The following is a 16249-nucleotide window of genomic DNA, read 5'->3' as shown; positions in this document are numbered from 1 at the left end:
CATCTATTACTGGACATGTGAACTTTCAAGTAATCATTCATTTGAAACAGATCCAGTATGGGAAAAAAACGGATCCTTTTCAGATGGGAGAAAAACTGATGGCTAATTAACGGATCCGTTTTCCAAAGACTTCAATGTTAAAAAAAAAAAAAAAAAACTGATGCAGCATCCTTTAAGTAAGGCCCTAGATTCATGGCTTTCTTAGTAACTTCATATAACCTCCCCCAGTGACTTAGTGCAATTGGGCATTCCTAACTATTCTTCCCTAGTTGGGCGATTGGACGCCAGAGTCACAACAACAGCAGGAGATCCCCAGGACCGCGACTGCTGACACCACAAGAACGCCACCGGGACAGGAGGGGAGTATTAGCTGTATTATTTTATGGGGGCCAAGAGAGAGGTATGACAAAAGTTGTCCAAATAGTGGACAACTTCTTTAAGGGAACTTTCAACCCAGTTTATGTCATGTCCTACGTTTCTTATTTATTTATTTTTATTGTTTGTAGGGTGACAGGTCTACCTTTTTGTTTAATGTATTTCAACATGCTATTAAAATTTGCCAAAACAGACTCAAAAAGAATCCTTTTTTACAAAAGAAGTCCAATAATGCAAATGACCATACAAATAAGCTCACCTGGAAATATGAGCAATGGTTCAGCTGTTTAACCCCTTAGTGACAGAGCCAATTTGGTACTTAATGACCAGGCCAATTTTTGCAATTCTGACCACTGTCACTTTATGAGGTTATAACTCTGGAACGCTTCAACGGATCCCGCTGATTCTGAGAATGTTTTTTCGTGACATATTGTACTTCATGTTAGTGGTAACATCTCTTCGATATTACTTGCGATTATTTATGAAAAAAACGGAAATATGGCGAAAATTTTTAAAATTTTGCAATTTTCAAACTTTGTATTTTTATGCCCTTAAATCAGAGAGATATGTCACGAAAAAACAGTTAATAAATAACATTTCCCACATGTCTACTTTACATCAGCACAATTTTGGAAACAAAATTTTTTTTTAGTTAGGGAGTTATAAGGGTTAAAAGTTGACCAGCAATTTCTCATTTTTACAACACCATTTTTTTTTAGGGACCACATCACATTTGAAGTCATTTTGAGGGGTCTATATGATAGAAAATAATGAAGTGTGACACCATTCTAAAAACTACACCCCTCAAGGTTCTCAAAACCACATTCAAGAAGTTTATTAACCCTTTACGTGCTTCACAGGAACTGAAACAATGTGGAAGGAAAAAATGAACATTTAACTTTTTTTTGCAAACATCTTAATTCAGAACCATTTTTTTTATTTTCACAAGTGTAAAAACAGAAATGTAACCATAAATTTTGTTATGCAATTTCTCCTGAATACGCCAATACCCCATATGTGGGGGTAAACCACTTTTTGGGCGCACCGCAGAACTTAGAAGTGAAGGAGCACCGTTTGACTTTTTCAATGCAGAATTGGCTGGAATTGAGATTGGACGCCATGTCGCGTTTGGAGAGCCCCTGATGTGCCTAAACAGTGGAAACTCCCCACAAGTGACCCCATTTTGGAAACTAGACCCCTTAAGGAACATATCTAGATGTGTGGTGAGCACTTTGAACCCCCATGTGCTTCACAGAAGTTTATAACGTAGAGCCGTGAAAAAAAAAATTGCATTTTTTCTACAAAAATGATCTTTTTGCCCACAAATTTTTATTTTCACAAGGGTAACAGGAGAAATTAGACCACTAAAGTTGTTGTGCAATTTCTCCTGAGTATGTCGATACCCAATATGTGGGGGTAAACCACTGTTTGGGCGCACCGCAGAGCTTGGAAGAGAAAGAGTGCCGTTTTACTTTTTCAATGTAGAATTGGCTGGAATTGAGATCGGACGCCATGTCGCGTTTGGAGAGCCCCTGATGTGCCTAAACAGTAGAAATCCCCCACAAGTGACCCCATTTTGGAAATTAGACCCCCCATGGAACTTATCTAGATGTGTGGTGAGAACCTTGAATGCCCAAGTGCTTCACAGAAGTTTATAATGCAGAGCCGTGAAAATAAAAAATATTTTTTTTTCCACAAAAGAGATTTTTTAGCCCCCAAGTTTTTATTTTCACAAGGGTAACAAGAGAAATTGGACCCCAAAAGTTGTTGTCCAATTTGTCCTGAATATGCTGGTACCCCATATGTGGGGGTAAACCACTGTTTGGGCGCACGGCAGAGCTCGGAAGGGAAGGAGCGCCTTTTTGGAATGCAGACTTTGATAGAATGGTCTGCGGGTATTATGTTGCGATTGCAGAGCCCCTGATGTACCTAAACTGTAGTAACCCCCCACAAGTGACCCCATTTTGGAAACTAGACCCCCCAAGGAACTTATCTAGATGTGTGGTGAGAACTTTGAATGCCCAAGTGCTTCACAGAAGTTTAGAATGCAGAGTCGTGAAAATAAAAAATATTTTTTTTTCCACAAAAAAGATATTGTAGCCCCAAGTATTTATTTTCACAAGGGTAACAGGAGAAATTGGACTGCAATAGTTGTTGTCCAATTTATCCCGAGTACGCTGATGCGCCATATGTGGGGGTAAACCACTGTTTGGGCGCACGGCAGAGCTCGGAAGGGAAGGAGCGCCTTTTTGGAATGCAGACTTTGATAGAATGGTCTGTGGGCATTATGTTGCGATTGCAGAGCCCCTGATGTACCTAAACTGTAGTAACCCCCCACAAGTGACCCCATTTTGGAAACTAGACCCCCCAAGGAACTTATCTAGATGTGTGGTGAGAACTTTGAATGCCCAAGTGCTTCACAGAAGTTTAGAATGCAGAGTCGTGAAAATAAAAAATATTTTTTTTTTCACAAAAAAGATATTGTAGCCCCCAAGTTTTTATTTTCACAAGGGTAACAATAGAAATTGGACCCCAGAAGTTGTTGTCCAATTTATCCCAAGTACGCTGATGCCCCATATGTGGGGGTAACCCACTGTTTGGGCGCACGGCAGAGCTCAGAAGGGAGGGAGCACCATTTGACTTTTTGAGCGCAAAATTGGCTTTCGTGTTTGGAGACCCCCTGATGTACCTAAACAGTGGAAACCCCCCAATTCTAGCTCCAACCCTAACCCCAACACACCCCTAACCCTAATCCCAACCTGATCCATAATCCTAATCACTAACCCTAACCATAATCACAACCCTTACCTCAAAACAACCCTAATGTCAACCCTAACCATAACCCTAATCAAAACCCTAAATCCAACACACCCCTAATCCTAATCTCAGCCCTAACCTCAAACCTAACCCTAATCCCAATACACCCCTAATCACAACCCTAACCTTAACCCTAATCCCAAACCTAACCCTAATCCCAAGCGTAACCCTAATGCCAACCCTAACCCTAATACCAACCCTAATCCAAACCCTAACCCTAATCCCAGCTCTAACCCTAACTTTAGCCCCAACCCTAGCCCTAACTTTAGCCCCAACCCTAACCCTAGCCCTAAGGCTACTTTCACACTTGCGTCGTTTGGCATTCCGTCGCAATCCGTCGTTTTGGACAAGAAACGGATCCTGCAAATGTGCCCGCAGGATGCGTTTTTTGCCCATAGACTTGTATTGCCGACGGATCGTGACGGATGGCCACAAGTCGCGTCCGTCGTGCACTGGATCAGTTGTGTTTTGGCGGACCGTCGGCACAAAAAAACGTTCAATGAAACGTTTTTTTGTACGTCGCATCTGCCATTTCTGACCGTGCATGCGTGGCCGTAACTCTGCCCCCTCCTCCCCAGGACATAGATTGGGCAGCGGATGCGTTGAAAAACTACAGCTGCTGCCCACGTTGTGCACAATTTTCACAACGTGCGTCGGTATGTCGGGCCGACGCATTGCGACGGCCCCGTACCGACGTAAGTGTGAAAGAAGCCTAACCCTAAATTTAGCCCCAACCCTAACCCTAAATTTAGCCCCAACCCTAACCCTAAATTTAGCCCCAACCCTAGCCCTAACCCTAGCCCTAACCCTACCCCTAACCTAACCCTACCCCTAACCCTACTCCTACCCCTAACCCTAATTTTAGCCCCAACTGCTGTTCTTCTGCCGGCCGGCAGATGGAGACAGATGGCGGGCGCACTGCGCATGCGCCCGCCATGTTCTTCTGCCGGCGGCCAGGAGGAGCAGCAAGAGGATCCAGGGACACAGGTGAGTATTGTAGGGTCCCCGAATCCCCCTATTTCTCTGTCCTCTGATGTGCGATCACATCAGAGGACAGAGAATTACACTTTACTTTTTTTTTTTTTTTTTGCGGTCGCCGGTAAACAGTTAATTACCGGCGATCGCAAAACAGGGGTTGGTAAAACCGACCCCGATCATGCTCTTTGGGGTCTCGGCTACCCCCGGCAGCCGAGACCCCAAAGATTCTCCCGGTGCCCGGAAGATGGCGGCGCCCAACGGGAGACACGAGGAGCATCGGGGGAGCTAGGTGAGTATTGGGGGGCCACCTGGGACCCCTTTTCTCTGTCCTCCGATGTGCGATCACATCGGAGGACAGAGAAATTAAAAAGAGATTGCGGTTTTTTTTTTTGCGATCGCCGGTAAACTGTTAATTACCGGCGATCGCAAATGCGGGGTGGGTTAAAAAAACCCCGAATCATGTTCTCTGGGGTCTCGGCTACCCCCGGCAGCCGAGACCCCGGAGAAAATCGGCCTCTGGAGAGCGCTATTCACTTTTTCCACAGCGCCGTTAATTAACGGCGCTGTGGTTTAAGTACCCTTAGCGGCCGCCGTTAAAAGGCGTATCGGCGGTCGCTAAGGGGTTAATACAGCTGAAAGGGATGTGTTTCTAAACATTTTTTAAATCTTTTTTTTATTATTTTTTTAGGCTCCTTAGGGGGATTTGAGCCTGTGATCCTCCAAGGGCTTATACTCTATACTAGAATGTGGTAGTTTGGGTAACCCATAGGTGCCTTGTGAATATTTTGAGATGGGCTGATGGGAGTCAGTGTGTGCAATCACTCCATTTAAATGCTGCTGTGAGAGACTGACAACCGCATTTTAATGATTTAAAGAAGAGAGCAGAGTTTATCTCTGGTCACAGCTGATAGGCAGTGTCTACTGCGTATAGTGGGAGCTCAGCACTTGAGCCTTCTTCACACACGGGGAGCCAAACAATGTAGTAATGTCAAAGGGGATGTCCGGTCTTAAGGTACCGTCACACTAAGCGACGCTGCAGCGATACCGACGCTGCAGCGATAGCGACAAAGATGTCGATCGCTGCAGCGTCGCTGTTTGGTCGCTGGAGAGCTGTCACACAGACAGCTCTACAGCGACCAACGATCCCGAGGTCCCCGGTAACCAGGATAAACATCGGGTTACTAAGCCCAGGGCCACGCTTAGTAACCCGATGTTTACCCTGGTTACCAGCGTAAACGTTAAAAAAAACAAACACTACATACTTAACTTCAGCTGTCTGTCCTCCGGCACTCTGCTTTCCTCTGCACTGTCAGCGCCGGTCAGCCGGAAAGCAGAGCAGTGACGTCACCACTCTGCTTTCCGGCTGGCCGGCGCTGACACAGGATGCAGGAGGAGTGCAGAGAAGCAGAGCGCCGGGGACAGACAGCTGAAGGTAAGTATGTAGTGTTTGTTTTTTTAACGTTTACGCTGGTAACCAGGGTAAACATCGGGTTACTAAGCGCGGCTCTGCGCTTAGTAACCCGATGTTTACCCTGGTTACCAGTGAAGACACGCCGATCCAGCGATGTCAGCGGGAAGTCCAGCGACGAAATAAAGTTCTGGACTTTCCTCAGCGACCAACGATCTCCCAGCAGGGGCCTGATCGTTGGTCGCTGTCACACATAACGATTTCCTTAACGATATTGTTGCTACGTCACAAAAAGCAACGATATCGTTATGTGTGACGGTACCTTTAAGCTACAAGTCTGCAGTCACAATATGCTATGTGACTGCAGACTTGTGCTTCCTCAAATCTCGCGCACTGTGCGTTGTGAGCACACTCCGGTACCAGTTGATCTGCATACTTCCAGCCACATTCCGACTAGACTGTATCTGGCCATGTTCAATACACTTGCATTGAGCAAGGCCGTGCCTATCTAATCGGGATGTGAGTACATGTATGCAAATCACATACTTGCTGTCACATGCCCACCGCCGACACCAAAGAATCCTCACAGCGCACAGTGGGCGAGATGTGAGAATTCACACATCTGCACTCATATAAAGTGACTGCAGACTCTTAGGTTAAAATTAAACAACCCCTTTAAGTCATACTGTATTAAGGAGTTAAACTATTGGTATGGCTGTGTAGGTTATAGATCATCAATAAAATTGATACCCACTTTGAAATAATCTGATGTGCCACTGCTGAAAAACCACATGCAAATTAGCCAGAAAGTGCACTGGGGCTGTGTCAATACCTGTCCGTTCTGTAAGACAGGGAAGCGAATATGAAGCATTTAGATTGACATCCATGTGCAGCGCCCCAGAGATCTGGTCGTTGCAGTATGACACTCTGCCGCTAAGGGGAGTGATGGTACGTCTGATGGCACTGAAGGAATTCTACTGACCAGGTATCACCAGCACACATTACACTTCACACTCCGGCCACTAGGGGGAGAAAAAGGCTTTATTTATTGGGCCACTCCTCACACTGGTAAAACTAGGGGTTGGATAGGAAGTTAGTCAGAAGCTGACTGGGTGGGATTCAGGCAACATCCCGTGGCAGGGGGTGTTGCAGGGAGAAGATTCAGGGGGGTGCCTGTCAGGCGTGGGAACCTGGCAGGTACCTAGCGAACGGAACGTTACGGAACCGCGCCTGCACTACCTTGCGGCGGTATCCAAAGAAAGAGACACGAAGCGAAGGATATTGTGGAACAGTGAGAAACGAGATCAAGCACAAAGGAGAACCAGTAGGAGTCGTGCCCCGAGAACGGCAACATCCTACTGAGGCGCGTAGCCAGTGGCCGGAACACCGAGGAAGTAACTGACTCCATGCCTTACTTCAAACTCCGCAGGACAGTTAATTATAGGTTGACTGTCTACCTTAAATTTCCTACGAAGACATAGGGGGCAACGCGTGGAGAGGGGCGTCTCTAGGGTCCAGGAAGAGCTCCGAGCCTTCCCGTCATACGGGTGCGTCCTAGCCATAACATACCTGGGGGACGAGAAACTAGTAACATCTGGAACGAAATAGAAAGAAAGAGAAAGAACGAACGAACGAACGAACTAGAACAGAAGTTGTGAGGACTATACCGAATGCTCAGCAGGGTAGCACTACAACACACAGGCGCTATTGGTAGGCAACGATTTCCACCTGTAAAGGGAACTCTGGATGTGCCATCGGACCGGCCGGTCTCAGACAGCCCTGTTAACTGTGCTCTGGATTGCGGATCCTGAAGTCTTCAGTAAAAAGGTAAAGAGACTGCAACCTTGTGTCCTCGTTATTGTCTGCACCTCACACCATCGCCATCTACATCACTGGGAAGCTCTGGGGACATACTTCACCTGTGGGAAGGTATACCATCTAGCTGCCATTCCATCACCCCAGCGGACCCCAAGCAGCGTCGGTCATCCTGACCGAACACCACAGGTGGCATCACGAAACCTTGACAGACTCCTATCACCTTTTATTGGACGCCCCTTAGCAGGGTCACGGACCGGGTCCAGCCACCGTGACAACCCCAGAACTGATACAGAAAGGACCGGTACCGAGTAACCTGTGGCCCTGTGTCTGGGGGCGATCAACATGTTTCACTGATCCACATTGCCTTGTACGGCCGATTCTGAGCCTCAAGCACAGATAGGCTGGTTTCACATTTGCGTTTAAAAACGCAGCGTTTTAAAAGCAAACGCATTTGGTGAAAAAACGCGTTTAAACACTGCGTTTTTTAGACGCATGCGTTTTTACATGTTTTAATACAAACGCGGCGTTTTGACGTGTTTACATGCGTTTTTTCCTGCGTTTGCGTTTTTGAAACGCATGATGAGAAGTGTGTGACAGCTGCCAATCATCAAAATTAACAAGAAAACCCACTATAAACAGAAATAGCTAGGGTTAGGGTTAGGATCCCTAGTAACCCTAGGGATCCTAACCCTAACCCTAACCCTAAGGGATCCTAACCCAACCCTAACCCAAACCCTAAGGGATCCTAACCCTAAGGGATCCTAACCCTAACCCTAAGGGATCCTAACCCTAGCCCTAAGGGATCCTAACCCTAACCCAAACCCTAAGGGATCCTAACCCTTAGGGTTAGGATCCCTTAGGGTTAGGGTTAGGGTTGGGGGTTGGCTTATCAGTGTGTATTCTTGTGTTTTTCTATTAAAACGCATGCGTTTAAAAACGCATGCAAACGCATGTGCTTAAAAACGCATGCGTTTACATAGACAGCAATACGTTTTTTTGCCGCAAAAAAAACGCCGCTAGAAATTACTACATGTTGCATTTCTGCAACCAACCGCATGCATAGAAAAAACGCATGCGTTGTCAAAACCCGGCAAAACGCATGCAAAAAAACGCATGCGTTTTTAATGTTAAGTATAGGGGAAAAAAGCATGCTTTTTTTGCGTTTTTTTGCGCAAAAACGCAACAAAAAAAACCCGCAAATGTGAAACCAGCCATAGCTGACAATGGGATTCAGCATTCTCTGATGTGTGAATAAATGCATCCAACTCTATGGATCAGTGTGACGTCTGTTAGAAATCAGACAGCACACACACCTCTCACATAGATGTGTAAATGTAGCCTAAGTAACGAGTGTGAGATACTCCAGTTGTTCCAAGTAGATGACAATATATTAGAAAGAGCAGATGCACAAAAAAACTTCCCAGAGACTTATTTATGTACAGATGTGTTCTTCCCCAGCTTTCCTCTTGTCTAGACATGCTGAGACGAGTAGTGAAAAATGACAAACTTTGAAAACAAAAAATACATAATTCCAACAACTTTGTTGGGCTAGGTTCCTATATGCAAACCCAAAAATTATAGGCCTAACAAAGGGCACTTCCAATAAATATACTCCTACAAACCACAACGGAAGCAAATGCCAATTAAGGATAAAAAAATATATATTTTATTACACATAGACATATACCCAATCTAAACGGAGAAATACAATACAAAATAGCTCCCACTACAAAGCCATGCCCTCCATGCAAAAGTGCCTATACAGCCTTCTCATAATAATGAATAATAAATAGCTACCAAAGAATGATAACAATACATAGTGTAGTTCACATCAGAAAAAATGCACCTGGACTAATGAATATCTATCCTACGTACATAGTGAGATATATATACTTAACCCCTTCATGACCTTGGGATTTTTCGTTTTTCCGTGTTCGTTTTTCACTCCCCTTCTTCCCAGAGCCATAACTTTTTTATTTTTCCGTGAATTTGGCCATGTGAGGGCTTATTTTTTGCGGGACGAGTTGTACTTTTGAACGACATCATTGGTTTTAGCATGTCGTGTACTAGAAAATGGGAAAAAAATTCCAAGTGCGGTGAAATTGCAAAAAAAGTGCAATCCCACACTTGTTTTTTGTTTGGCTTTTTTGCTAGGTTCACTAAATGCTAAAACTGACCTGACATTATGATTCTCCAGGTCAGTACGAGTTCATAGACACCTAACATGACTAGGTTATTTTTTATCTAAGTGGTGAAAAAAAATTCCAGACTTTGCTAAAAAAAAAAAAAAAAAAAAAATTGCACCATTTTCCGATACCCGTAGCGTCTCCATTTTTCATGATCTGGGGTCGGTTGAGGGCTTATTTTTTGCGTGCCGAGATGACGTTTTTAATGATAGCATGTTGGTGCTGATACGTTCTTTTGATCGCCCGTTATTGTATTTTAATGCAATGTTGCGGCGACCAAAAAAACGTAATTCTGGTGTTTTGCATTTTTTTCTCGCTACGCCGTTTAGTGATCAGGTTAATGCTTTTTTTTAATTGATAGATCGGGCGATTCTGAGCGCGGCGATACCAAATATGTGTAGATTTGATATTTTTTTTATTCATTTATTTTGATTGGGGCGAAAGGGGGGTGATTTAAACTTTTATATTTTTTTTATTTTTTTCACATTTTTTTTAACTTTTTTTTTTTACTTTTGCCATGCTTCAATAGCTTCCATGTGAGGCTAGAAGCTGGCACAACGCGATCGGCTCTGCTACATAGCAGCGATCATCAGATCGCTGCTATGTAGCAGAATTGCAGGTGTGCTGTGAGCGCCGACCACAAGGTGGCGCTCACAGCTGCCGAGGATCAGTAACCATAGAGGTCTCAAGGACCTCTATGGTTACTATTCTGAAGCATCGCCGACCCCCGATCATGTGACTGGGGTCGGCGATGACGTCATTTCCGGCCGCCCGGCCGGAAATGGTAGTTAAATGCCGCTGTCTGCGATTGACAGCGGCATTTAACTAAGTAACATAGTAACATAGTAACATAGTTAGTAAGGCCGAAAAAAGACATTTGTCCATCCAGTTCAGCCTATATTCCATCATAATAAATCCCCAGAACTAGTTAATAGGTGCGGGCAGATCGCGATTCTGCCCGCGCCTATTACGGGCACATGTCAGCTGTTCAAAACAGCTGACATGTCCCGGCTTTGATGCGGGCTCACCACGGAGCCCTGCATCAAAGCAGGGGATCTGACCTCGGACGTACTATCCCGTCCGAGGTCAGAAAGGGGTTAATGTCCAAACTAACAGGTGCATATATGAAGATATATCACATAAGTCTGTATGTCTAAATGCAATAAAAAATGGCAGAGAATATAATAATGTAGTCAATAGCCTAGTGCTGCATATATAGACAGATGTTATTATTACTCATTGGAAGCTAGAGTAAAAATTATTATCCCATAGGGGACAGCGCAAGCCCTGGATAAGGTGCAAGTAAAGTGCCTAGTGACAAAGATTATATTCATGTATAGCCCATATTCATGATATAAAGTGCAAATATAATGGGTAAAAAATATACCGTATATACTCGAGTATAAGCCGACCCGAGTATAAGCCGACCCCCCTAATTTTGCCACAAAAAACTGGGAAAACTTATTGACTCGAGTATAAGCCTAGGGTAGGAAATGCAGCAGCTACCGGTGAATTTCAAAAATAAAAATAGATGCTCCATACCGTTCATTATTGCCCCATAAGATGCTCCATATATAGCTGTGCCACATATAATGCTCCATACTGTTCATTATTGCCCCATAGATGTGCCATATAAAGCTGTGCCATATAGTGCTCTGCACCATTCATCATTGCCCCATAGATGTGCCATATAAAGCTGTGCCATATAGTGCTCTGCACCGTTCATTATTGCCCCATAGCTGTGCCATATAGTGCTCTGCGCCGTTCGTTATTGTCCCATATCTGTGCCATATAGTGCTCTGTGCCGTTCAGTATTGCCCCATAGCTGTGCCATATAGTGCTCTGCGCCGTTTATTATTGCCCCATAGCTGCCATATAGTGCTCTGCGCCGTTCATTATTGCCCCATAGCTGCCATATAGTGCTCTGCGCCGTTCAGTATTGCCCCATAGCTGCCATATAGTGCTCTGCACCGTTCATTATTGCCTCATAGCTGCCATATAGTGCTCTGCACTGTTCATTATTGCTCCATAGCTGCCATATAGTGCTCTGCGCCGTTCATTATTGCCCCATAGCTGCCATATAGTGCTCTGCGCCGTTCAGTATTGCCCCATAGCCGCCATATAGTGCTCTGCGCCGTTCATTATTGCCCCATAGCTGCCATATAGTGCCCTGCGCCGTTCAGTATTGCCCCATAGCTGCCATATAGTGCTCTGCACTGTTCATTATTGCTCCATAGCTGCCATATAGTGCTCTGCGCCGTTCATTATTGCTCCATAGCTGCCATATAGTGCTCTGCGCCGTTCATTATTGCTCCATAGCTGCCATATAGTGCTCTGCGCCGTTCAGTATTGCCCCATAGCAGCCATATAGTGCTCTGCGCCGTTCAGTATTGCCCCATAGCTGACATATAGTGCTCTGCACCGTTCATTATTGCCCCATAGCTGCCATATAGTGCTCTGCGCCGTTCAGTATTGCCCCATAGCTGCCATATAGTGCTCTGCGCCGTTCATTATTGCCCCATAGCTGCCATATAGTGCTCTGCGCCGTTCATTATTGCCCCATAGCTGCCATATAGTGCTCTGCACCGTTCATTATTGCCCCATAGCTGCCATATAGTGCTCTGCGCCGTTCAGTATTGCCCCATAGCTGCCATATAGTGCTCTGCGCCGTTCAGTATTGCCCCATAGCTGCCATATAGTGCTCTGCGCCGTTCAGTATTGCCCCATAGCTGCCATATAGTGCTCTGCGCCGTTCAGTATTGCCCCATAGCTGCCATATAGTGCTCTGCACCGTTCATTATTGCCCCATAGCTGCCATATAGTGCTCTGCGCCGTTCAGTATTGCCCCATAGCTGTGCCATAGAAAGCTCTGCCATTGCTGCTGCTGCAATAAAAAAAACAAAACGCCATACTCACCTCTCTTGCTTGCAGCTCCCGGCGTCCGGTCCCGGTGTCTCCCCGCACTGACTGATCAGGCAGAGGGCGGCGCGCACACTATATGCGTCATCGCGCCCTCTGACCTGCACAGTCAGAGCAAGAGGACGCGAAGACAGAGCGGCGCCGGGAAGATGGAGCGACGCCCAGCGTGTGGAACGCGGACAGGTGAATATGACATACTTACCTGCTCCCGGCATCCAGCTCCCTCTGCCTGTCACACGGTCTTCGGTGCCGCAGCCTCTTCCTCTATCAGCGGTCACTGGCACCGCTGATTAGAGAAATGAATATGCGGTTCCACCCCTATGGGAGGTGGAGCCGCGTATTCATTTCTCTAATGAGCGGTTCCACGTGACCGCTGAAGAGGAGAAGAACTGCAGCACCGAAGACCGTGTGACGGGCAGGGGGAGCGCCAGGATCGCCGGGACTAGGTGAGTATGCCTCAGCGCCCACTCCCCCTCACCCACCGACCCTGCTGCCCACCGTGACTCGAGTATGAGCCGAGAGGGGCACTTTCAGCCCAAAATTTTGGGCTGAAAATCTCAACTTGTACTCGAGTATATACGGTATATGGGGGCTATTTTATCAAAGAGATACCATCCATAAGGGACAACGCTATCCCCAATAAGGGCAAAAAAGTAAAGTGCCAAGTGACAATGATATTAACAGTCAATGTTAGCAATAAAGCATAATGCAGCTATAAATAGATATAACAAGTCTCAGGGAGAGAAATAATACATGACCTGTGTATGCAGCGCAGACCCCGACGCGCGTTTCGCGTTTAGCTTCTTCCTTGGGGGAATTTAGTATGAGTGGGAGTTGTCAGATAGCGTCCTTATATACCTTAAGAATCAGTGGTGGCAGCGGCATGTGTGCGGAATTCCGTTGTCTGAAACCGGACGTGACGTCAACACAGACCGGCGTCTCACGTCACCTGACTTCCCGAGTCTCCGGCCGGTGAGTCTCCATGGCGACGCGTCCTGTTCGTTGCCTGTACCGCCTCCCTTTCTGACGCGTCAATGTGGGATACAGACAGGTGACGCGATACACCGGTCTATGTTGACGTCACGTCCGGTTTCAGACAACGGAAGCGCCGCACACATGCTGCTGCCACCACTGATTTTTAACGTATATAAGGACGCTATCTGAAATCTCCCACTCATACTAAATTCCCCCAAGGAAGAAGCGAAACGCGCGTCGGGGTCTGCGCTGCATACACAGGTCATGTATTATTTCTCTCCCTGAGACTTGTTATATCTATTTATAGCTGCATTATGCTTTATTGCTAACATTGGCTGTTAATATCATTGTCACTTTACTTTTTTGCCCTTATTGGGGATAGCGTTGTCCCTTATGGATGGTATCTCTTTGATAAAATAGCCCCCATATATATTTTTTACCCATTATATTTGCACTTTATATCATGAATATGGGCTATACATGAATATAATCTTTGTCACTAGGCACTTTACTTGCACCTTATCCAGGGCTTGCGCTGTCCCCTATGGGATAATAATTTTTACTCTAGCTTCCAATGAGTAATAATAACATCTGTCTATATATGCAGCACTAGGCTATTGACTACATTATTATATTCTCTGGCATTTTTTATTGCATTTAGACATACAGACTTATGTGATATATCTTCATATATGCACCAGTTAGTTTGGACATTAAGTATATATATCTCACTATTTACGTAGGATATTCATTAGCCCAGGTGCATTTTTTCTGATGTGAACTACACTATGTATTGTTATCATTCTTTGGTAGCTATTTATTATTCATTATTATGAGAAGGCTGTATAGGCACTTTTGCATGGAGGGCATGGCTTTGTAGTGGCAGCTATTTTGTATTGTATTTCTCCGTTTAGATTGTGTACATGTCTATGTGTAATAAAATATATATTTTTTATCCTTAATTGGCATTTGCTTCCGTTGTGGTTTGTAGGAGTATATAGGTTCCTATATGTTGGCAACCAATGGATTTGATATGAATTGCTAGCTTGTCATGATAATGTATAGAATTTGCATTGTGAGATACTGGATTCCTAAATGATATACATGAAAAGAACTGGGTAGATACATCTGTATATATAGCATGGTCTCAGTTTCATTATCCTTCACATGCAAGTAACAAGGACAGGAGATAACAATGATCCATAAAAGCAGAAAACACCATCTGTCAACCTATCCGAGATCTATTATTAGCCAACAAGCCTTCTAGTCCATGACACTGGTCTAGCAGTGTGTATTAAGGAGGATGCTTGTTCAAAACTGATAACAAAATTGCTTTTGCTGCAAAGACGACAAGGAGGTCACAAGCAAGAAATAACAAAAGAAGAATTAGTAGAGATGCTCATTTGCTGCAAAAATCTAAGATTCTTACCTGAGCAAACAAATAAGACATGACAAAGTCATCAAGAATTGGACTTTCAGATCCCCTTGCAACTCCATAACGAAATGCTCTGCTGCTCCCATTACTATACCAGTGTGGAAAATAAAACCTGAATGAAAAAATAGGCACATGGTCAAAGCAATGGTCAAGCAAATAATTCATTTATGCACATTATTTTACCCCCGAAGGTGGTTTGCATGTTAAAAAGAGAACCTGTCAGCAGGATTGTGCACAGTAGCCTTCAGACAGAGTCAGGTGGGCGCCGTTATACTGAATAAAATGATACCTGGGTTGATGAAATCCGTCTTATGGTTGTTTCTCAATCATTATTTTCAGTTTTGTGCTAATGAGATTCTCGTGCCATAATGCGGGGCTGGTGTATGTGGTGCTGATTAGATATTCATAATGCCGACTGCTGACAGGTCACTGATCCCTCACTGACCTGCCCCCTAGTTTACATAATGAATTCCATTACATACTGAATAACAAAAAAAAAAAAAGAAAGCTTCTCTAGGCGGGCGCCATTTTCAAATTGCCGTTTTTTATTTTAACTCTGCTGAATTAAATAATCAGAAGTGATTAAAACATGCGATTATACTGCAGCGCAGGTGCCAAGCCCGGCTTTTTTATGCATTTTTTCTTGTAAATCCATACAGCTAAATAAAGATATTAACCCCTTCACCCCAAAGCCTGTTTTAATCTTCCTGACCAGGCCATTTTAATTCCAATTCTGAACACTGTCACTTTATGAGGTCATAACTCTGGAACGCTTCAACGGATCCTGGTGATTCTGAGACTGTTTTCTCGTGACATATTGTACTTTATGATAGTGGTAAAATTTCTTCGATATGACTTGCGTTTATTTGTGAAAAAAATGGAAATCTGGCAAAAAATTTTGAAAATTTAGCAATTTTTAAACCTTTAGTTTTTATGCCCTTAAATTAGAGAGTCATATAATACAAAATAGTTAATAAATAACATTACCCACATGTCTGCTTTACATTAGCACAATTTTGGAAACAATTTTTTTTGTTAGGAAGTTATAAGTGTTAAAAGTTGACCAGCGATTTCTCATTTTTATAACAAAATTTGGAAAACTATTTTTTAGGCCCCACCAAGTGACTTAGAGGGGCCTATATGACAGAAAATGCCCAAAAGTGACAACATTCTAAAAACTGCACCCCTCGAGGTACTCAAAACCACATACAAAAAGTTTATTAACCCTTCAGGTGCTTCACAGGAATTTTTGGAATGTTTAAAAAAAATTGAACATTTAACTTTTTTTTCACAAAATTTTTACTTCAGATCCAATTTGTTTTATTTTCCCAAGGGAAA

At 44.3% G+C, this 16249-nt stretch overlaps 1 protein-coding gene across 2 annotated transcripts in view; it reads right to left on the bottom strand.

Annotated features, from left to right (window-relative positions):
• JAK2 (Janus kinase 2) overlaps positions 1 to 16249 on the bottom strand; it is a 376796-nt gene that overhangs the window by 161800 nt on the left and 198747 nt on the right. For both annotated transcript variants that reach the window (XM_069764276.1, XM_069764285.1), the window contains one exon: positions 14906 to 15023. In XM_069764276.1, the coding sequence (XP_069620377.1) occupies positions 14906 to 15023 (118 nt within the window). The remainder of the gene's footprint in view (positions 1 to 14905; positions 15024 to 16249) is intronic.

The sequence above is a fragment of the Ranitomeya imitator genome, chromosome 1 (genome assembly GCF_032444005.1).
Source record: "Ranitomeya imitator isolate aRanImi1 chromosome 1, aRanImi1.pri, whole genome shotgun sequence".
Classification (NCBI taxonomy): Eukaryota; Metazoa; Chordata; class Amphibia; order Anura; family Dendrobatidae; genus Ranitomeya; species Ranitomeya imitator.
The sequence above is the reverse complement of the archived record's forward strand: the minus strand, read 5'-3'. Positions and strand labels throughout refer to the sequence as shown.